Genomic DNA, 23,829 nt, shown 5'->3' with positions numbered 1-23,829 from the left:
AAAATATTTAACTGATACAAAAATTATAAAATTATCACTACACATAAATTATATATATATATATATATATATATATATATATATATATATATATATATAGACACACACACACTCACATACTTTCAAAATTTAGAGAGAGCTGGTGCATAAAAGGAAAATGAGAGAAGAAAAGAAAGACTTATATAGAGAGTGAGAGACGTTACTATACGTAGCGCCTAGCTGCTCGGTTATATATATATATATATATATTTTTTTTCAGTCAATTCACTTCATACCAGACAAGGGGGAAGAGGGAATTTAAGTATTTCTTAGTCGCTATTTATAGTAGCACCTTGCTGCCACATGCATTTATTTATTTATTTTTCTTATTTGTAACATTATTTTTTTCATTTCAATTCACATAAATTAATTTAATTTCATTTTAACCCATTGATGCTAGCCATAGTTGAGTCTTCCTCGTTCTCTTTTTGTCGACTCATCAATTTACACCCCTTTTGATAAATTATTTGTCCCACTACCTTTTAGCAATTTAATTTTTCAATATCACCCCTTTGGTAATTTGCCCCTCAGCATTAGATATTTCTTTAGCAGAATTTTTATTTTTTCGCAACTTTTAGCTTCTAAATTATCACCAAACTCGCCTCCAAAATTCATTTCAATTTATCAAAAACAATACAATCACATTAATCTAATATAAAACTATTAAATCAATAAATAATTAAAACAAAGATTAAAAGTATGTAAAATATTTAATTAAAAACGTAAAATAAGATACAAAACTGTCATAAAATGCATATATTATAATTTAAAACATAAAATTCAATTGAATTCTAAATAATTCATATTTAATATAATTTTAGAATTAAAATTCATTTATCCTCATTTTCCAACTTATACTCAAAAATAAAAATTAAAAATTTTAATTTTTTATAAAATTCAAAAATTAATAAACATATAAACTAATTAACAATATATTAATAAATAAAACATAAATTCACATATCTTATAATATAAGATATTTATATATCATAAATAGTGTATAATAAATTTATCGCCACATTAGTAATCAAAGTTTCAAAATAAATAATATCAGCATACTCATATAAAATGGTGAATGGTCGTGATGAAATTTTCAATAGAAGGTCATTTTAGCTCCAAAAATATTGATATATAAGTTTTGTAGAATTCATTTCAAATTCTATCAAACTTGTTAATAATTTATTTTAATTATAATCAATTTCATAGCACTCTAATTACAACTGCTTGAGTTTTCAATTTCAGCAAGAAAGCAACATAAAAGGTGGAGCGAAAATACTAGAATTTTGCATGTCATCCTTGTATTAAATATGTGGCTTAATTGATGAGTGTAACGGAATTGTTGGAAGCTGCACACACCCATTGCACCCTGCCTAAGCCACCTTCGAATCATTATGGATACGAGTTCTCTTTAGGCCAATAACGAGCCTTACTTTCTGCATTTCAACTCTCTGTTCTATATTGTTCACAATGGGCTTTGCCCTGTTTCCCCCGATAGACCTGTTTCTGTACCATAGAGGCTTGGTTTCATATTGAAGGATCATTCTGCCTGAGATGTTTCGTTTTCGAAGTACTGGGTAAATTTAGTATAATCGAAATCATAGGTTCTTGTAGTGGGTTGGATTGTTTTGCAGGGGATAAAGAATATGTTTGGGATCAACGATACCAAAGCTGTTGAAGATAAAGCAGTTGATACCAGAACAAACATTATGAGAAGTCCCGTAGGGGAGATCACAGGCACACCTTTACCTTGATGGAATGATTAATATTTTAAGCTTCACTCTACTCAAGCTCAACCATCCTTAATCTCCGTCTTGGCTACGACGGCCATCATTGCTCAAACAAGATTGTTATCTACAAATTTTTCTTTTTATTGCGAGATTATTATCTACAACTTTTGTGATCTCAACTCCATTAAATTTCACAGAAAATGATAAAAAAAGGAAGAAAAGACAAAAAAAAAAAAATGCATTAGACAGTAAAAGCAACAACATGAATCACAAAAGCGTTTCCAATCTACTTTTCAGTGTTCGCAAGCATTCCTGTTGTCTCCAAATTACAATTCCCAACTTTGGGGGAAACCAGGGTCTCGATGTAAATTTCTGCTTCAATCCACTGGCAAGCACCATTGATCACAGGGTGCCTAAATGCACCATCTTTAGGATTGTAAATGATTAAGAGGCCTTTAAATTCCAGCAGAACTTCACCATTATCTGCAATGCAATATGGCACTGAATACTGCAACAACCCAGGATCATCCAAATATGGTATACTAAGCAACTTGGTCCAAGACTCTCTCACTCCATACTCCTTCATCAACCAAAAATCAGCACGGTCAGCCTTATAATTACACATCACACAAAGGCATCCATCTAAAACCCCCAATGTCCTATCACAACCAACCTCCCCATAATCAGGTTGCACCATCTCCTTATATGTCTCCTTTGCTAAATCAAAGGAAACAATAATCCACGCTAATCCAGAATCTCTTTCACACATCACTGGCCAAATAAGACTGCCATTGACATACTTCCCTGAGACATCACAAGGAACACCATATCTGAAACCCTCAATCCTCCTCCAATATTTGGTCCACAAGGTGCAAACTTCAACTCTAGTTTCATATCCAATACCTCCATTACCACCCCTATTTTGAAAGCAGAACACAGCCACCACCTTATAATCATCTATTTCACTATCATAACCAAACCCAAAAACAGTATAGCTTCCCAACTTCTTTCCAAACCCTAAACCAGGCAATCTATCAACCACCCTTGTAGATGGATTCCATAAAGCCACGTAATTCTGCTTGGCAGCCACACATAGTAATCCGTCACAAGACCCAACAAGCCAATCATAACGATATTTATCCTTTAATAAGAAATGGCCGATCTCAATAGCATCAGTTTGTAAATTGTTATAAATCGAGTATAAGGAGCAAGATTTGTGGCGACTAGATGGAGGACCACTATAGGTTAAAACAATTTTCTGATAGCGATTGGGTTTTTTCTCTGATGAAGATGTGATTTTTCGGAGGTGGGCATTTATAAACTGGGGGTCTGAAAACAGGGTTTTGAATGTTTTGGAAACGCACCTGAATTTTATTAGAGCTTTGACTGGTAATCGAGAGAAAATTTCCGCGATGATTTGGTGAGGAAGGGTGGGTAATGAAGGTGGATGATCAGATTGGGGTGATTTCTTCGCTTTTTTGGGATTTTGTGATGGCATTCCAGTTTCGTGAAATAGCGAGTGGTAGAGTTCGTCATGGTGGGGTGTTGAGGGTTTGCTGTGGGTGGAAGAAGACGGAGATGGAGTCGTTGATGATTGGTCTTCGAGACACGAATCGGCCACCAGGCCGTTCTTCTCTGCCATGACCGGTAGTGAATGACTGCACCCAGTCTCTGCTTTTGGAAGATGGAATTACGCGTTGGCCGCCTATGTTATATACAAAAACATGTGGGCTTATTAATTTTAAGGTTTTCAGGAGAAAGGGAAGATAATTAGAAAGCATGGAGAACAAGAGATACTTGCTTCGATAGAGGATCTCATGTATTAGAAATATCTTTGTTATGATATTGAATGCGACGGTCTCATTATCATATGTATAATGTTATAAAAGAGTACAATCAGAGAGTACCTAAGAAAGGGGAGAGGCATAGCATGAGTAAGTTATACATATAATAAGGGCTCCCGGCCTATCTTGGTATCAGAGCCTGATTATACTTGTATGGTACATACTTCGATGGTGAGTAAGAAGAATTTCTCTAAAAAATGTCTTGTCAAACACCTACTCCTTCTCAAACAGTTCTACAACAACCTACCCCTTCTGAAATAATAAACCTTACTTTTTCTCTTTCTTTTTCTTCTTCTCTCAGAAGAACCCTTTCTTCTCGAATCGATAACCTCGTGGAAATAGCTACCTTACCTGAAGATGCTCAAGTTGGGGAATCTCTCCTTTCACTTCTCAGTCCTTATAATATTTATAGACGTTCTGGATCTCTTACCAGCAGTATCAGATCTCTAATCTCTCCTAGGAGATCTCTTTCTAAAGAATATGTCCAAGCTTCTCGAATAGACCAATGTTCTCTCCAGAGTTCTTCTGCTAAACAATACGTTACTTTGGAAATCCCACCTCCATTAATCCCCAAATGGAGACAAGAATGATATTCTCATTTACACTTTGAAGTAGTAAAACTTATTCTCAGTCTACATGGAAGTCGTGGACTACCAGTAACTGCTAGAGTGTCACTTCTTGACACTAGATTTCTCTAGTATGAGCATGCGGTCATTGGAACGTGTCTTACCACCCTTCACGCTGGGAGCGTGGTATAACATTCTTTCCAAATTACAATCTCTCACTATGAGATCCTCATCTCTGCACCGCACTGAAGGTAGAAGTCCAGCTCACAGGAGCAGAACAGGTGATGTCATCTATGATGGCCACCTTGCATCATCAAATTATCTACAGACTACAGGACCATGCGGTAGATCTGTCATAGCCTTCTATTGCAAGTGATGCCTTACTAGCACTCGCAGACACTGAGACTACTCCAACTATAGTCTAAATACCTAGGCAACTGCCCAGGGGCGAGCTTGAGCAGCTCATTCCAAATACCTAGTTAACCAACTATGAAAGGATCCATGCAACCCTCAGCCAATTCAAATCACTGAGTCTCCTTTAGAAGGAATATTGATGGAACAGTACAAACTACCTTCCAGCCACCCAGGCACTCCACAGGATCTCTGCCTGTGTTCCAAACCATGATGGTCTAGCCATTAGAAAAGGAGCATAAACACTTTCCTATCGAGGCAGTAACACCTGATAACCACTATGTTTATCCTATGAGGATAAATGGTCATTGTCCTTGGGATCTCCCAGGATCTGGCATGTGCGACCCAGATTGTGACTGTTGTGACAATTGTTAGGAAAATGAATATGATCATCCTTTGTCAGAAAAAAAATTGAAAGAAACTTAACAAGCAGTCCAGAGCTTCTTGCAAACCTCCCCAGACTCTTAGGGAGGATTATCCTAACAATAGTGCATGGATAGGCATCTATAAAGAAACAAAGAAGAAGAAGCCTTTTCCAATTTATGAACTTGCCTTGGAAATCATCAGAAAAGAAGGATGGCCTCCTCCTCCTCCTTCTCATCCTGCTCTTCCCACTCCACCTCCTGCATTGCCATTAGTATAGCCATGTATGATGTTTTCACCTGTCTCATATGAAATAGATTTTCCCCCACTAGCTCAACAAATAGACCAGCAAACCAAGATTTCTATAAGGCCTTTCATTCACTCAACTAAAGTTGATGCTGAAGGCCAGATGACCCCGATCACTCAAGCTGAGGAAGTTCTAAACTGGCAAACAAAGAATGCAGCAATTCAGAACAAGACGCTGCTACGAATTGATTCTAAGATTGATCAAGTTCTTACCAGAACTCAGCACATTGATCAAAAGGTGGATTCCTTTACTGCATTTGCCTAGAAAATGCACGGAGAATTATAAGGAAAGATTATACAGCTTGACAAGGATCTTAAGTCCTTAATACAACAAAAGAGATTTGGTATGGAGTTTTCCCAAAAGGAAGCTAGGATCAAAAGACTAAAGCAACAATTGGCTCAAGTAGAGGTAAAACTTCACAGGCCGACAGAAGCACCTGGTTCTTACAGCCCTTTCTCTGCCCCAAGATCACAAAATCCTTTCCTTGCAATACCTGAGCCTGCTTACTCTCCTTTTGGCCCTTTCAACTACTCCTATGATCTCGCTCCTGTAACATATCAGCCATCTCCCTTATTCCAAAGACCAATACCTCCTACAGCACCATCCAGATATGAACCTAGTAATCTATCTTCTTCCGATGAATCCCAATCCACCAAAAGGAAGATTGACAAAGGCAAAGAAAAGATGAATCCTGAACCACCATCTCAGCATATGATATATATCCCTTCTGATTCAGAAGATGACTCTTCTCACAATGAAGATGACTTTTCCAGTGATGATAGTGAGTATGGAAAAATGGATGTTACGACACTGCTCATGGCTGATCTTCCACCAACCTCATCACAGATTGGTCCTTCTCTGACCACAGATTCTACCAGCGACACCATAGGCCCTACAGGACCTCCCCAAGCCTAAGATTTGCATGTAGAAATACCTGAAGACGATCCAATATTGAACTTTGGTCTTTTAGGAGCCCAAAAATAGTCTAGGCCCAGCTTAGGCCCATGGTTCACTTTAGATGATATACCTCCATCCAAATGGAGAGACCGCCTTGCAGAATTCAAAGCCTGGCTAGATGTCCAAATGCTTCGAGAAGGTGCTGATTCCCATACTGTTCTTAGGGAATTCATATCTCGAACCATTGGAACACTTCAAGACTGGTTTGCTTCCCTTGGAGAATACCACAAAGCCCAGTTCTGCCACTTAAATATCCTGCAAGCAATCAATGCCATCTTTGCTGAATTCCTTTGAGACGCCTCTCTATATAGAAAGTAGCTATGACAAGAGTTCTTTGACATGCGATGCTGTTCTTTGAAAAGGATAGACATAGAAAGGCATTACCAGCGTATGGTCCAGCGCTACTGTCTACTGAATGACTATAAGGACATAAAACTGTGGCATACTTATATTGCCTCTCTCCCAGAAGCATTACAACCAGAGCTACACCATAGCATTGCTGCCACCTACAGGGCTATGAATGCCATAACCATTGGAGAATATACCAGATGACACTGGCTTGTTTGGACAAAATGTGTGAATAACAAAAATTATTCAAAGACATTGTTGACAACAGTAAGACTTTGAAGAATATCTACCAGAAGTCCCACCTTGCCATCAAGTGCAAGGAGAAGAACTGTGAATGCAAGCCAAAGAAGAAAAGTCATTATAAGAAATATCCTAGTTCTTCAGGATTCAAGCCTCCTTTCAAGCATCGAAAGGGAAAGAAGCCAGTCAGATATTTCAGGAAAAGAAGAATGGGTACAAAGAAGTCTGATCGTTGTTACATATGCATAAACCGGGGACACTATGCAAAAAACTATCCCAAGAATCCTAACAAGGCTATCAAGCTGCTACAGCATATTCAACAGGCTTTTCATATCTCTTTGGAGCATGATGATATTGAATCTTTGTTTTCAAAACAAGATGAGCCCAATGAAGAAACTATCTTCGCTCTTGGAGAAGATAATGACTTTGACCAAGCCCAGTCTCTATCTTCAGAAAGCTCAGAGTCTAACTCTGAAGCCCATTACCCATTCTACCTAGCCCAAAATATCCAATCTTCTCAACCTTCCTACAGCCCAGACACTATTCTTATCCCTCTAGTCCCAATGCATATCCTGCCCAGCAAATATGAGTGGCCTATAAGTGTTATTGGGTTTCTTGACACTGGAGCCCACAAGAGTATGATGAACCATGCCATACTCCCTCCAGAATATTGGGTTCCGCACACAGAGTAATAGCTGATGGAAACATCTTCAAGACTAACTTGATTACCAAACAACCCATTGGTATTCAGTTTTTCTCCACCTGCATCCTGTGGACTAAGATCATTGGATCCAATCTCCCTAATAAAGACTTGCTGATCAGATTTGATTTATACCAGCAGGCAAAACATTTGAAGATTTTTCCAAAAGGATTGAAATACAAAAGAAACTTCCAACCTTTCACCTATGTCCCTAAACTATATTCCTTAGCAGATGCATCAATAGAATTTCAAGAACACAAAGAACTTCTCCTTAGATCTTGTGCAGATTCTCATGCACAGTTCCATCACCATCACCCCTTAAGGAGAAACCCAGAGTTCTTTGTCCATCTTCCATTTAAGCTAAATGAAGACATAAACCCTACTACGGCATCACACCCAAGGATGAAACCAGCAGATCTAGCTTTGGCCCAAGAAGAATGCAAACAGTTACTTCAATAAGGCCTCATAGAACCCACATCCTCTCCATGGGCTTGCCAAGCCTTTTATGTGGAAAAAATATTTGAAAAACTAAGGGGCAAAAAGAGGCTCGTGATTGATTATAAGCCTCTTAACCATTTCCTACAAGATGACAAGTTTCTTTTACCCAAGCCTGAAGCCCAGTTCACCCAACTCCATGAAGCCCATATCTTTTCTAAGTTTGATCTCAAAGCCAGTTTTTGGCAATTAGGTATCAAGCCTTCAGACAGGCCCAAAACTGCATTCTGCATTCCCATGGCCCAGTACCAATGGACCGTTCTTCCATTTGGTCTAAAGACAGCTCTTTCTGTTTTCCAAAAGGCTATGACAAAAATATTTTAGCCCATACTCCACAGTGCCCTCATCTACATTGATGACATTCTCCTATTCTCAAAAGATGTCACAACTCATAAAGCACTGTTGACTACTTTCCAATCAATAGTAGACTCTCATGGCATCATGCTGTCTGAAAAGAAAGCTCTTTAGCACAGACTGACATTGATTTCCTTGGAATGAGGTTCAAAGACGGAAGTATCAGCCAGGACCACACATTGCAGAAGAGTTGTTAAAGTTCCCTGATAAGGATTTGTCGGTAAAACAAATACAGCAATTCCTAGGCATCATCAATTACATTAGGAAGTTTATTCCTCATGTCGCCACTCACACTTGCAAACTTTCAAAGATGCTCAGAAAAACTGCACCACCTTAGGGAAAAGAATAAACAGAAGCAATCAAAGCTCTTAAAGCAGTGGCCTCAAATCTGCCACCTCTAAAGATTCCCAGCATAAGACATCGCACTCTCCAGACTAATGCCAATGACACCCACTGGGGTGCTATCCTCATTGAAGAAATTCAAGGAGAAAAATACATCTGTGGACATGCTAGTGGTGAGTTCCCAGAGCCACAAAAGCATTACCATTCAGTGTATAAAGAAATCATGGCTATCAAGAGTGAGATTAAAAAGTTTGAGTTCCATATCATTGGACACCATTTCACTGTAGTCATGGACAGCTCATCTTTCCCGAAGATCCTCGACTTCAAAAACAAGTCACTTCCAGAACCACAACTGTTAAGGTTAAAGGACTGGTTCGCCAAGTATAAATTCATAGTCCAACACATAAAGGGAAAGCATAACTTAATCCTAGATCTCCTATTTAGACCCAAAGAGCTCCACCTCATCAGATCACATTTCTCATTCCCCTTGATTTTTATGGTTTCCTCGTCCTCTCTAAATACTCCTGGTTTTCTCATCCCTACACCAGATAGTTTCCCACTTGTTTGCTCTCCTGATCAACCCATCCCAAAGATAGCTCAGTTTACAAAAGACCACATATTCCATTACCTGAGTGTTAGAAATACCTTAAGAGGATTACTCCCCTCTTCTTCTCTCTTCATCCCTGACAATCCTTTCTTAACATGCTTCAGCATTCATTCTGACATAGACCTTATCCTCGAGGAACTATGGCTCCTATGGTGTATGGTCACTTTATACTCTACGGGTATAGAGTTTCCTCTCTTGGTACTTCATCAGCATACACTCAACAACACAAACAGGACCCTCCTGTTTAGGTTTTTTGAATGGTTCAAGCCCATCTCTGCATGGCAATACAGTCTCAGATGACTCATAGAAGTCCATGGAGTTAAAGAAAGGCCCATCAGGACTCAGCCCACTACCAAGACAATGTTTATCATGCATAGGCCCTTCTCCAGAAGGCCGGATGGACTCCTTTGGTCCCAAAACTCTGAATATGAATGGAGGAACTATGATAGCTCAATATTGGAAAAAGCCACCATGGGACCACTAAGAAGATAGCTGGCAGAGCATCTCTGTGAAATAAATCGTTACCAGCCTCTGGCTCTTCCCCATGTGAACTGTACGTCCCTTGGACCCATTCGGACCCTTGAAAATGAACCTATAGATTGGACCAATCCAATCTAGCAAGACTCTCAGGACCCAATGGACATTGAAGCACATGAAACCATCGAGAATGCTGACCCACCTTCTCCTACTGATTATGGACAGTGGCCTGAAGACTTTTTTGGAATTGATGACTCAGATGATTCTGACTACGAGACACTCAACCTGCCAACAACTCCATAATTAAATATAAAGTTTGTTGGCCATATTATGTAATAAGTGTGTCTTTTTCTTTAAGAGTGAATCTTTTACTTTTAAGTGTCGGTAGCAAGTTGCTACCCGGTTGCTTGTTAAAGCAAGAGTCTCTTAGTCTATATAAAGAGACTCCCAGATCAGTTGTAAATCAATCGGAGAAATCTAAGTAAAGTTTTCCAATCATATCTCTTATTCTCCATGGCTTTCTAATTCTCTTCTCTTTCTTCTGAAAACCTTGGAACGTGTATTATACTCTTGTAATCAGATATACGTATGCTCTACACTTGCCTTGTTAGAGGATCCTGTGTATCAGAAATATCTTTGTTATGATATTGTATGCGATGGTCCCGTTATCATACGTACAATGTTACAAAAGGGCATAGCCAGAGAGTACCTAAGAGAGGGAAAAGGCATAGTATGAGTAAATTATTCGTATGGTAAGGGCCCCCGGCCCATTTGGCTATAACTTACACAAATTATTAAAAGTATATGTAAAATAAATTAAAACTATGTAACATGTTAAAATAAATCATTATGAGCATAAACTTATATTAATATCTTAAATAATTATAAAAAAATATTACAAATAAAAAGTAAAATAAAATAAAAAATATATACTTTTATTTAAAAATTTAAATCAATAAAATAATATTTCCAATGTAATAATATAAAATTATTTAAATAATATTCCATAATTATACACTATTTATATGTAAACATGTTTAATATAATAAATATTTAAAAAGATATTATAATAATGATACAAAATTCCCTCAGGAGTCAAAACACATTTAAAATGATAATAATGTTATAAAATTCATACTTATCATTTAGTTAATATAAAATAAATTATAATAATTAATTTTTTTATAAAAAATAAAGATATTTCATTAATTGAAAATAAAATATAAAAGTATAAATTAAAATACTTTATTTTTACGTAAATAGCAATATAAAAAAAGAAATATAATAAATTTTTAAATAAGACATTTAATCTTAAAAGCTTTGGATTTTGACAATCAATTTTTAAAGAAAATAATTATTTAAATTATAAAAATTAAAATAATATAAATAATGATAATATTAAAATAATAAAAAATTGAATAATTAGCATAAAAAAACTCACTATTTATAAAGAGTAACATGTAATAGCATCACAAGTTACACTCGCTATTCATAAAAATTTAATAATTTTAATATATAAATAATTTTAATTTATATTTTTTAATTTTAATATATGAAATAAAATGATATTTTAAATTTATTGCTATTCAATATTTTATTTTTATTACTTTTTATATAGAGTTAAACTTTTTATCTCTTAAATTTTTAAATAAAAATATAACAATATTATAAAAAATTTTAGTTAAAGAAATGAAATAACTTGAGATAGTTAAATCATAAGATGATTTTCTCCACTTTAAAATTTCAAACTTTTTTTATATTATCATAATATATTAAATAAATCTAATATATTAAAACATTGTTATTTTTTTAGTTATATTAATAATATTTACAAAATAGTATTAATGATTTGAAAGTAATATTAAAGAAAAATAAAAAAATAAAATTATATATATATGCACTGTATAAAACTATAAATAAATAGAATAAATAAATTATATATATATATATATATATATATATATATATATATATATATATATATATATATATATGTATATATATTATAACTGTCACGACCCAACCTATAGGCCGGACCGGCATTAGGACCTAGACTGGCATAAAGCCCTCGAGGCCCGTAGTAAGCCTTATTGTTCTCAAACCTATGACCAAGCCCACAATTTAGGGCCAATATGCATATAAAATAATTTAAATTAAACTGTTATAATTTTATTTTAGGCCAACTTAGCCTAGTAATTATCAGAAACTAAAATTAGGGGAGCCCAGCTCAACCCTGTTACATCATTTACAACTATTTAAAACTTATAAAAAATTTTCATTTGTTAATACAAAAACTTAAATTCATGCAGTCCCTGACTGGCTTAATACTACTACTAGTACATGCGGAGTTCTAAATTACAAATTTATATAATAATAATACCGTTAAGTAATTTTCTCCATAACCTGTGAGGAAAGGAATAGGTCATTCTGAAAAAGGCCTCCTCCTTTAGCCTGAAAAAATAGGTGAACAGGAGTGAGCGTTCGATTCAGAGAGTAAAATATCAATTTTAACCATAATCTCTATAGCTATCTAAAGCTAATGCACTATGTAGAGTGAAATGCAACATTGTCATAAATTTCATACAAATCACATCAAAAAGGCAATTTGGGGCACTCACACACCCAACACTGTCAAATAATACATATTTGGGAGCTGATCCCCTACACAGCCTTCTTAATCCAACCTCTGCCAGCGAAAATCTCAAGCCAGACTTTCGCTTAATAAACCAAATACGGGGTCCCAGCGAAGAACTCAAGCCGTGTCTACCCCGAATGTCACGACCCAACCTATGGGCCGGACCGGCACTAGGACCTGGGCCAGCCTAAAGCCCCCGAGGCCCGTAGTAAGCCTTAACTATTCATTTACCCAACTCTAAGGCCCATTTGGGCCCAATTTCAAGAAAACAAACGGACAGAGTCCGGCCATAAAATGGACTTACCAACGGGGAGTTTTCGACTCACCCGACCTGTAAACACAATATATAGTCAATTGGGGAGCTCAGCTCACCCTCCACATACTCATCAACATAATAATAAATGGGAGCTCAGCTCCCTCATCCAATCCATCAAAACAGACTTAAAATATTAAGTTTACAGGTCCAACATGATAATAATATTACAGACCAAATTCAAATAATTACTGCTAACACATGCGGAAATTCTAGGAGTAATTAAAATTACACAATATTGATAAACAACCTGCGAGGTAGAAAAGCAGGTTAACCCAGAACAAAATATCCTCCTGTGGCCTGTAAAAATTTTTGAACAGGAGTGAGCGTTCGACTCAGAGAGTAAAATATCAATCTTAACTATAATCTCTATAACTATCTGAAACTAATGCAACCTGTAGAGTGAAATGCAACATCAACATCATATTCACATCATAGCATCAAAAAGGTAATTTGGAGCACTCACGCACCCTGTAACATCATTCATAATATATGGGAGCTGATCCCCTATACAGCTCTCTTAATTCCAACCTGGTGCCAGCGAAGAACTCAGCTCGGACTTCCACTTAATTACCAAATCGGGGTCCCAGCGAAGAACTCAAGCCGTGTCTACCCCGAAGGACCGGTCCCCAAGAACTCAAGCCGTGTCTACCCGTCCTATCCATAGTCCACACCACATCACACGCACGCCAACGCACGCACACTGCTCCAAATTACCACAACAACATACATGGCACTTTAACATTTATCAATGCATCATAAATCGTGCCTAGAGTTTAACTACATAAATATATGCATATAAGTGATGCATGGGCATGCTAAACATATAATAATATCGAAATTACAATTAAAATTAATATTTTACTCACAAACTTGACGACAAATTACTGTGGCGGCTGGGCGGAGGAAGAAGGTCATCGGCTCACCTGACAATTACATTACATCTATTTAATAAATTTGACTCAATACAAACAAAGAAAAAATATCAAGTACGTCCTAAGTCGTGCCGAAAATCCGGCAGAGTCTCCCCTATACCTAGGACCTACCCAACCTGCAAAAGGGCTAAAAATGCACTTCTATATTCACAATCCATATATCAACAGTTCAATCATATCACACAGCCCCTCCTGGGCCCATCAAATCAATCATCCATCACAATACGCAAAATTTCAATTTAGTCCTTATTATTGATCATTTTTGCAAAAACTGCCCAAACAAGCTCTAAAAATTATAAAACTTTGCCCCGTGGTCTTTAGCAATATTACTAAGCTATTGCAAAAAGAATCGTAATTTTCTAAACTACCACGAATATTTTATGGATTTTTAATCCTATTTAAGCACTAGAAAATTACGTAAATACTAGGTTCGGGTTTACCTTTGCCGAGTCCGACTTCGAACGCGCGCCGACGTCGACAATGGGGGCTAGCCAAAACCTCGCCCAATTCGAGACTTTTCCAGAACGTCCGTTCGCCTAATTTTGCGGACCGATCAATCGCCGAATTTCCGCGAATCGAGGATACCTACACGAAGCCCATAACACGGGGGTTAGTACATAAATTTTTCAGAATTTTCTAAGCTCATTTAATGCTCAAAATACACCGCGGTTCGTGGGACCCACCGAAAACGGTGTCGAAAAATTCAAATTTATGTCGCTAAGCTCTCGACGAATGGAGCGTTGGTGGCCTCGGTTTCTCGTGATTCACGGTTTCGAGAAATCTAGCCCAAAAGTCGAAATGGGCTAAAATCTTCCCGAGCAAAAATCGGACAATCCGCTCGATGGATTTCGGCGTTTGGTGTCTATGCCAAGCTCTCGCCGAGGAGATGCTATTGGACAGATGACCCGGTCCAAATGGTGGCCGGAGCGGCCGGATTTGGCTGAGGAAGTCGGGTGAGCGCGCGCAGGGACGCCACGCGTCATTGCTGGGCGCGGCCTACTGGCTGGCTGGCTACCGCCGCCGGGTCCGGGTCGCGCTTAGGCGGAGAGGAGAGAGAAACGAGAGAGAAGAGAGGAGAGGGCGTCGCGCGCGGGAGGAAGAAAAAGAGAAGAGACCGGTCCGATTCGACCGGTCCGATCCGGTCCGGTTCGATTCGGCCGGTTCGATTCGAAATACAAAATTTTGAATTTTTACTCTGCCTCGGGACCGAAAACGAGGTCCAAAAATTTCGAAAAAAAATTTCCGTAAAACTCAGAAAAATACGTAGACTCCAAATATATTTTTAGTTTTGCCACGTGGTCTTTAAATTAATTTTTAAAAATCCTCAAAGTTTATATTTTCGGAAAATCGAACCCGATTTTTAAAATCCGAAAAATCTCAAAAAAATTCTTAAAATTTAAATAAAATTAAAATACCAAAAATACTCATAAATAATAAAATTTAAAATCTTGGGGTGTTACATTCTTCCCCTCTTACAGAAAATTCGTCCTCGAATTTTTACACAAGGCAGAATAAAGCACATGATTATACATTGAACAGATAAGGGTACTTGCTACGCATGTCCCGTTCTGACTCCCAGGTGCACTCTTCCACCGACTGACTCCTCCACAAAACCTTAACCATAGGGATCTGTTTGGATCTTAGCTGTCTTACTTGGTAGCCCACTATGGCTACAGGTTGCTCCTCAAATGTCAAATTCTCCTTTAGCTCTATCACATCCAATAAAGACATGAGAAGGATCGGGAATGTATTTCCTGAGCATGGAGATGTGAAACACGGGATGAACGTGAGAAAGGTTGGGTGGTAGCTCCAACTGGTAGGCAACTGCTCCAACTCTATCCGTAACCTCAAAAGGTCCAATATACCGAGGTGCCAACTTGCCCTTATTTCCGAATCTCATGACTCCCTTCATTGGAGATACCTTCAGGAATACATAGTCGCCATCGCAAACTCCACATCCTCCGTCTGGGTCTGCATAACTCTTCGCTTCATCGAAAGCCGCCCTCGCCGTTCTCGATTAAAGGAACTACCTCAAGTGTACTGCACTAGGTCTACATCATGCACCCTTGCTTCCCCCATTTCTGTCCAACACAGAGGAGACCTACACTTTCTTCCATATAATGCCTCATAGGGTGCCATCCCTATGCTGGAGTGATAACTGTTGTTATAGGCAAACTCCACCAAAGCTAGCTGCTCATCCCATTGACCTCCAAAATCCAAGACACTCATGCGAAGCATGTCTTCCAGTGTTTGGATTGTCCTTTCAATCCGTCTGCCCGAGGGTGGAAAGTCAGATCAAGTTCAATTGTGTGCCAAGTGCCTCCTGCAACTTTCTCCAAAACCGAGAAGTGAATCGGCCCTCACGGATATTATGGAAGCCGGAACTCCATACAATCTGACTATTTCTCGAATGTAGAGGGCATACTGTGCCACAGAGTATGTAGTCTTTACAGGTAAGAAGTGAGCTGATTTGGTCAAGCGGTCTACAATTACCCATATCGAATCATATCCTTGCGTGGTACGAGGCAACCCAGTCACAAAATCCATAGTGATCATTTCCCACTTCCATTCTGGGATAGGGAGCTCTTGCAGCTTCCCTGACGGTCTCTGGTGTTCAAACTTCACCTTCTGACAAGTCAAGCACTTGGACACAAAGTCTGCGATGTCCCTCTTCATGCCATTCCACCAATAGCTATCTTTCACATCATGGTACATCTTGGTGGAACCTGGATGGACACTGTACAGTGTGTAGTGTGCCTCTCGCATGATTTCATTCCTGAGGTTGTCCACATCGGGCACACATATCCTAGAACCTTGCACTAGGGCACCATCATTGGCAAATCCAAACTCACCACCTTCACCTTGCTGTACTCTTTCTATAATCTTCATCGCTTGTTGGTCTCGTGGCCGGGAAACTCTAACTCGCCCTCAAGTCCGGCCTCACCAAAAGTGAGCCAACAATACCTCATCCGAAAGATCTAGGATTAAACCTTGATCCATCACCATGTACCTCCTTAATCAATGGTCTCTTCCTCATCAAACGTGCGCCAAATCGCGGAAGATTTTCTCGCTCAAGGCATCCGCCACAACATTGGCCTTCCTGTGGTGGTACCGATGGTGCAATCATAGTCTTCGTAAGCTCCATCCATCTCCTCTGTCTCAAATTTAAATTCCTCTGTTGGAAGATGTACTTTAAACTCTTGTGGTTGGTGTATATCTCACACACTTCACCATACAGGCAGTGTCTCCAAATCTTTAGTACAAAGACTACCACTGCCATTTCTAAATCATGGGTGGGGTAGTTCTGCTCATGCCTCTTTAGCTGCCTTGAAGCATAAGCCACTACTTTTCCATTCTGCATCAAAACACACCCTAGGCCAACTCGAGGCGTCACAATACACGGTGTATCCTTCACCACTCACGTAGTGTCAACACAGGCGGTGGTTAGACACTCCTTAAGCTTCTGGAAACTCACCTCATAGTCATCTGTCCAAATGAATGGAACATTCTTCCTGGTCAACTTAGTTAGGGGAGCCGCTATCCTAGAGAAATCTTGTACAAAACGCCTATAGTAGCCAGCTAAACCCAGAAAACTTCGCACCTCAGTGACTGTTGTAGGCCTAAGCCAATCGATTCTGACTTCAATTTTCTTGGGATCCACTTGAATGCCGTCACTAGAAACCACGTGTCCCAAGAATGAGATACTTTCTAGCCAAAATTCACATTTTGAAAATTTGGCATATAGTTGGTGCTCCCTCAACGTCTGCAACACCATCCTCAAGTGCCACACGTGTTCTTCCTCGGTCCGAGAGTATACCAGAATGTCATCTATGAATACGATGACAAAACGGTCCAAAATGGCTTGAACACCTGTTCATCAAGTCCATGAAGGTCGCTGGTGCATTAGTGAGTCCAAAAGACATCACCAAGAACTCATAATGACCATACCTTGTCCCGAAGCCGCTTTTGGACACGTCCTCATCCCCGATTCTCAACCGATGGTAGCCGATCGTAGGTCTATCTTGGAAAAGAATCTAGCTCCTTGAGCCGATCAAACAAATCATCGATCCGAGGAAGTGGATACTTGTTCTTCACAAATACCTTGTTCATTGCCTATAGTCAATGCACAACCTCAATGACCCATCCTTCTTTCTAACAAATAGAACAGAGCACCCGGTGAAGTGCTCGGACGCACAAACCCTTGTCCAAAAGCTCCTGTAGTTGCTCCTTCACTCTTTCACTCACGGTGCCATCCTGTAAGGTGGCATGGATATGGGGTTTGTACCCGGCACAACATCAATACAAAACTCTATTTCCCTTCCTGGTGGCAATCCTGGAAGCTCCTCAAGGAAGACATCCATGAATTCTCTGACAACAGGAACGTTTTCCATGCTGACACCTTCTACAGATGTATCTCTCACCAATGCCAAATACCCTTGGCATCCACGCCTCAACATTTTTCTAGCACTAATTGCTGACACCAAATTATATGGAGCCACGCTCCTGTCACCATCAAAGCTAAACTCTTCCACACCAGGTACGTGGAAATACACCTTTTTGTTCCTGCAGTCTAAAGTGGCATAGTGAGTTGACAGCCAATCCATCCCCATGATTACATCGAAATCCATTACTGGTAGAGGAACCAAGTCTGCTGGGAGGATCTTTCCATCCACTATCACTGGGCTACCCGGAAATACCATGTCTACATCTATGTTATCACTAAGTGGGGTAGCTACTGACAAAGGGCACTCTAAAGTTGTAGGGTTTCTACCCAACCTCATGGCAAACACAGGGGAGACAAATGAGTGCGTAGCACCCGGATCTATCAAAACACGAGTCTCATAAGAATGCACTGAAGAATACCGCCACAACGCATTGGAAGCTCGAGCATCCTGGTGGGTCGTGGTGAAAACCCGAGCTTGACCCTACCCCGAGTGGCGTAACCTTGATATCGACTTCTACCTCTGACCGCCTCCAAATCCACGTCCCCTTGTTCTCGAATCGATCGCCATGTTGGAAGTACCCGAATACAACTGGCGAGGAACATTAGCAACAGAACCCTGTGACCCCATCTGTGGCTCACTGAAAACGGGGCATTCTCTAGCAAAGTGACCTGGTTGGCCACACCTGAAGCATACTCCTCTTATTCCTGCTTCTTCCTCTATAAGTAGTTTGGCCACCACTATCCGTAGTACCCATGTGGGGAACACCTGAAGAACCCTCTGCTCTGTTTTTCTTTGCTCTCCCGCTGTCATCCACAGCATAGCTAATCTCAATCTGTCTGGCTCGATCAACCACCACATCAAAAGACTGATCCGACATCATGGCCAGGTTCGCATACCTCCTGTCAAGCCCCTTTAGGAACCTCTTCACCTTCATAGTCTCTGTAGCTACTGCTGTAGGGGCATATCTGCTCAATTCCAGAAATTCTGTAGCATATTCATCTACAGACCTGCCATTCTGTCTTAGGGCCTCAAAAGCCCACTGTTTCTGATCTCTGAAGCTTTCTGGCACAAACCGATTGATGAATAATTCCACAAACTGAGCCCATGTCAATCCCTCCATCCGAGGTAACACGTAGTCATTCATCCATTGTCTAGGCATGGGCCCCATGACGTGCTGCATACACTCTATCAATCTTCTATCACCAATCAGACTGCTCTGCCGTCAGAATCCAAAAACCGATATGCATCGTCTGACACATCGTAGGTACCAGGCACCAACTTCTTGAAATTTATAATCTGTTTGTAAGATTCCTCTCTTGGTGCGGTGGACTGCTGCTGCTGTGGAGGGTGGACCATGTACTGTGCCATCATGTCGATGGTTCTCTGCACCAGAGAAGCCGCCATGGGGTCCATGGGACCTGTGCCATGAAAGACTGTTCCTAAGCGTGGGTAGTCGCTCTTCTACTTGAGCAGCTCTAGGCCTCCTACCCCGCCTCCTGGCGCGCCTCATCCTGCCGACACCTCGTCAGCACATCCGTTCAGTGCGTGGCGGCTCTCCCGCTTCTACGCATTTTCCCGAAATTCAAGATTAGCCCACAAAAATTCAAAACTGTGCATTACACAGCTCTATAGACTCATATTTATACATAACATATGGAGCAGAAACTAGAAGCAAAGATGACAATGCAAGACGAATGTGGACCCTATATTTCCGCATGTGACTCCTAGTAGACTCTTCCCAACACTTTAGACAACATTCCCTAAGAATCTGGAGCCTAAGCTCTGATACCACATTTGTCACGACCCAACCTATGGGCCTGACCCAAGACTAGGACCTAGGCCAGCCTAAAGCCCCCGAGGCCCGTAGTAAGCCTTAACTATTCATTTACCCAACTCTAAGGCCCATTTGGGCCCAATTTCAAGAAAACAAACGGACAGAGTCCGGCCATAAAATGGACTTACCAACGGGGAGTTTTCGACTCACCCGACTGTAAACACAATATATAGTCAATTGGGAGCTCACCACCCTCCACATACTCATCAACATAATAATAAATGGGAGCTCGGCTCCTCATCCAATCCATCAAAACAGACTTAAAATATTAAGTTTACAGGTCCAACATGATAATAATATTACAGACCAAATTCAAATAATTACTGCTAACACATGCGAAAATTCTAGGAGTAATTAAAATTACACAATATTGATAAACAACCTGTGAGGTAGAAAAGCAGGTTAACCCAGAACAAAATATCCTCCTGTGGCCTGTAAAAATTTTTGAACAGGAGTGAGCGTTCGACTCAGAGTAAAATATCAATCTTAACTATAATCTCTATAACTATCTCAAACTAATGCAACTCAGAGAGTGAAATGCAACATCAACATCATATTCACATCATAGCATCAAAAGGTAATTTGGAGCACTCACGCACTCGTAACATCATTCATAATATATGGGAGCCGATCCCCTATACAGACTCTCTTAATTCCAACTGGTGCCGCCAAGAACTCATTTCGGACTTCCACTTAATTACCAAATCGGGTCCCAAATAAGAACTCAAGCCGTGTCTACCCCAAGGACCGGTCCCGCCAAGAACTCAAGCCGTGTCTACCCGTCCTATCCATAGTCCACACCACATCACACGCACGCCAACGCACGCACACTGCTCCAAATTACCACAACAACATACATGGCACTTTAACATTTATCAATGCATCATAAATCGTGCCTAGAGTTTAACTACATAAATATATGCATATAAGTGATGCATGGGCATGCTAAACATATAATAATATCGAAATTACAATTAAAATTAATATTTTACTCACAAACTTGACGACAAATTACTGTGGCGGCTGGGCGGAGGAAGAAGGCTATCCCGACTCACCTGACAATTACATTACATCTATTTAATAAATTTGACTCAATACAAACAAAGAAAAATATCAAGTACGTCCTAAGTCGTGCCGAAAATCCGGCAGAGTCTCCCCTATACCTAGGACCTACCCAACCTGCAAAAGGGCTAAAAACGCACTTCTATATTCACAATCCATATATCAGCTCAATCATATCACACAGCCCTCCCGCCCATCAAATCAATCATCCATCACAATACGCAAAATTTCAATTTAGTCCTTATTATTGATCATTTTTGCAAAACTGCCCAAACAAGCTCTAAAAATTATAAAACTTTGCCCCGGTCCTTAGCAATATTACTAAGCTATTGCAAAAGAATCGTAATTTTCTAAGCTACCACGAATATTTTATGGATTTTTAATCCTATTTAAGCACTAGAAAATTACGTAAAAACTAGGTTCGGGTTTACCTTTGCCGATTCCGACTTCGGGAACGCGCTCGGGACGTCTGACAATGGGGGGCTAGCCAAAACCTCGGCCCACCCGAGACTTTTCCAGAACAGTCCGTTCGCCAATTTTGCACTGATCAATCGCCGAATTTCCGCGAATCGAGGATACCTACACGAAGCCCATAACACGGGGGTTAGTACATAAATTTTTCAGAATTTTCTAAGCTCATTTAATGCTCGAAAATACACTGCGAAGTTCCGTGGGACCCACCGAAAACGGTGTCGAAAAATTCAAAATTTATGTCGCGAAGCTCTCGCGAATGGAGCGTGCTGGTGGCCTCGGTTTCTCGTGGGATTCACGATTTTGAAATCTAGCCCAAAAGTCGAAATGGGCTAAAATCTTCCGAGCAAAAATCGGACAATCCGCTCGATGGATTTCGGCGTTCTTGGTGTCTATGGAAAGCTCTCACGAGTAGATGATTTTGGACACAAGACCGGTCCAATTGGTGGCCGGATCGGCGCGAGAGGGACGCCGCACGCCGGCGCGCGGCGCGGCTGGCTGGCCGGCGCGCCGCCGGGCTGGCTGGCCGCTGGTCAAGGCGCGAAGCGAGAGGAGAGAGAAACGAGAGAAGAGAGGAGAGGCGTCGCGCGGAGGAAGAAAAGAGAAGAGACCGGTCCGATTCGACCGGTCCGATCCGGTCCGGTTCGATTCGGCCGGTTCGATTCGAAATACAAAATTTTGAATTTTTACTCTGCCTCGGGACCGAAAACGAGGTCCAAAAATTCCGAAAAAAATTTCCGTAAAACTCAGAAAAATACGTAGACTCCAAATATATTTTTAGTTTTGCCACGTGGTCTTTAAATTAATTTTTAAAAATCCTCAAAGTTTATATTTTCGGAAAATCGAACCCGATTTTTAAAATCCAAAAAATCTCAAAAAAATTCCTAAAATTTAAATAAAATTAAAATACCAAAAATACTCATAAATAATAAAATTTAAAATCTTGGGGTGTTACACCGAAGGACCGGGTCCCAGCGAAGATCTCAAGCCATGTCTACTTGTCCTGTCTATATCCAACATTATACCACATGCACGCCAATGCACACACAATGCTCCAAATTATCAGAATAATATCCATGGCACTTTAACATTTATGAATGCAATGTAAAAAGTGTCTATTGTTTAACTACATAGATACATACATATAAGTGATGCATTGACATGCTTGAACATATAATAATATCGAAATTACAATTAAAATTAATATTTTACTCATAGTACACCGAGGACTATTGTGGCTACTGGATGAAGGAGGATAGCTGATCTCAATCACCTAATAATTATATTATAAATTTATTAGTACTAAGTCAAAATAAAACTCTAAAGAGACAACAGACAACCTAATTCATACCGGAAATCTGGCAGAATTTTCCCTATACCTAGGACCTACCCAACCTGTCAAAAATAGTTCAAATAGCATTTTTAAACTCAACCCATATCTCATCATCATTATATGGCCCCTCCTGGGCCCTTCAAACCAAGCAAATATTCAAAATCTTAAAAATTACGTTTTAGTCTATATAATTGACATTTTGCAAAAATCCACTCAAATCAGCTCTAAAAATTCTAAAATTTCACCCCGCGGTCCTTAATAAAGTTATAAAGCTATCGCAAAAGTAATGGTAATTTTCTAATCACCCATAAATATTTTATTCAAAAATATTACTCAATTCCATAAGTTTTCAACAGCTAACATATTCTTAATTCAACCCAATTCAATATTCACATATTTAAACCTCCATCCTCAAGCTTCAACCAATCATATAAAATTTAAATATCATAATCTTAAATAATCTTATATGCTCATATGCTAAAAATCTAACTAGAATCCATCTATATTTTTCAAAAATATTCTACAATCACTCAAAAATTTAACAAATACCATAGAATATCTCCAAATAATTTTACTTTCATTATATATTTTTCTTAGAATTTTTTTCCAATTTTTCCTGTTAAAGAAACACTGTATTTATGCTCTACAGACAGAGAAATAATGAAATTAATCTTACCCAAAGTTTATCTATGTCTCAAAAATTTCAAAAATTTATGAAAAAGCCTCTGGAAGTTGAATCATCTCCAAAGCCCACCGAAGCCACCGCCGGAACCACTGCGCACGGTGGCCGGCCGCTTGCCGCCGACGACATTTGCCGGATCTGATTATACCATCATATTCCTCTCCTCTCCCTCAGTATATAGGTGGTCTTGGATCGTCAATCCAACGATCGGATCATCCTAGATCTGACCCAAAAGCTTAAAAAAACCGAAACTTCTCTCCTCCATATCTCACTCATCCGACCTCCATTTGTTGCAAAATGTGATATCAGAGCTTAGGCTTTAGATTCGTGGGAAAGTGTACA

At 39.5% G+C, this 23,829-nt stretch overlaps 1 protein-coding gene and 1 long non-coding RNA gene across 2 annotated transcripts; both read right to left on the bottom strand.

The window, feature by feature from the left end:
• Positions 1-1,883: 1,883 nt before the first annotated feature.
• LOC110670939 (F-box/kelch-repeat protein At3g23880) lies at positions 1,884-3,508 on the bottom strand. The gene has a single exon (XM_021833262.2). It carries the CDS (start codon positions 3,406-3,408, stop codon positions 2,053-2,055), a length of 1,356 nt encoding a protein of 451 aa, XP_021688954.2. The 5' UTR covers positions 3,409-3,508; the 3' UTR covers positions 1,884-2,052.
• Positions 3,509-20,244: 16,736 nt separating this feature from the next.
• Positions 20,245-21,504, bottom strand: LOC131173953 (uncharacterized). The gene is made up of 3 exons (XR_009144288.1): positions 21,433-21,504; positions 20,936-20,994; positions 20,245-20,371 (listed from the first exon to the last, which is right to left on the bottom strand). It is a non-coding gene; the product is annotated as an uncharacterized LOC131173953 (long non-coding RNA).
• Positions 21,505-23,829: the final 2,325 nt, after the last annotated feature.

Source organism: Hevea brasiliensis, chromosome 15 (genome assembly GCF_030052815.1).
Source record: "Hevea brasiliensis isolate MT/VB/25A 57/8 chromosome 15, ASM3005281v1, whole genome shotgun sequence".
NCBI lineage: Eukaryota > Viridiplantae > Streptophyta > Magnoliopsida > Malpighiales > Euphorbiaceae > Hevea > Hevea brasiliensis.
The sequence above is the reverse complement of the archived record's forward strand: the minus strand, read 5'-3'. Positions and strand labels throughout refer to the sequence as shown.

What these genes read in the sequence shown, in the direction of transcription:
- LOC110670939 (XM_021833262.2), bottom strand. Translation starts at nt 3,408, where the DNA reads ATGGCAGAGAAGAACGGCCTGGTGGCCGATTCGTGTCTCGAAGACCAA.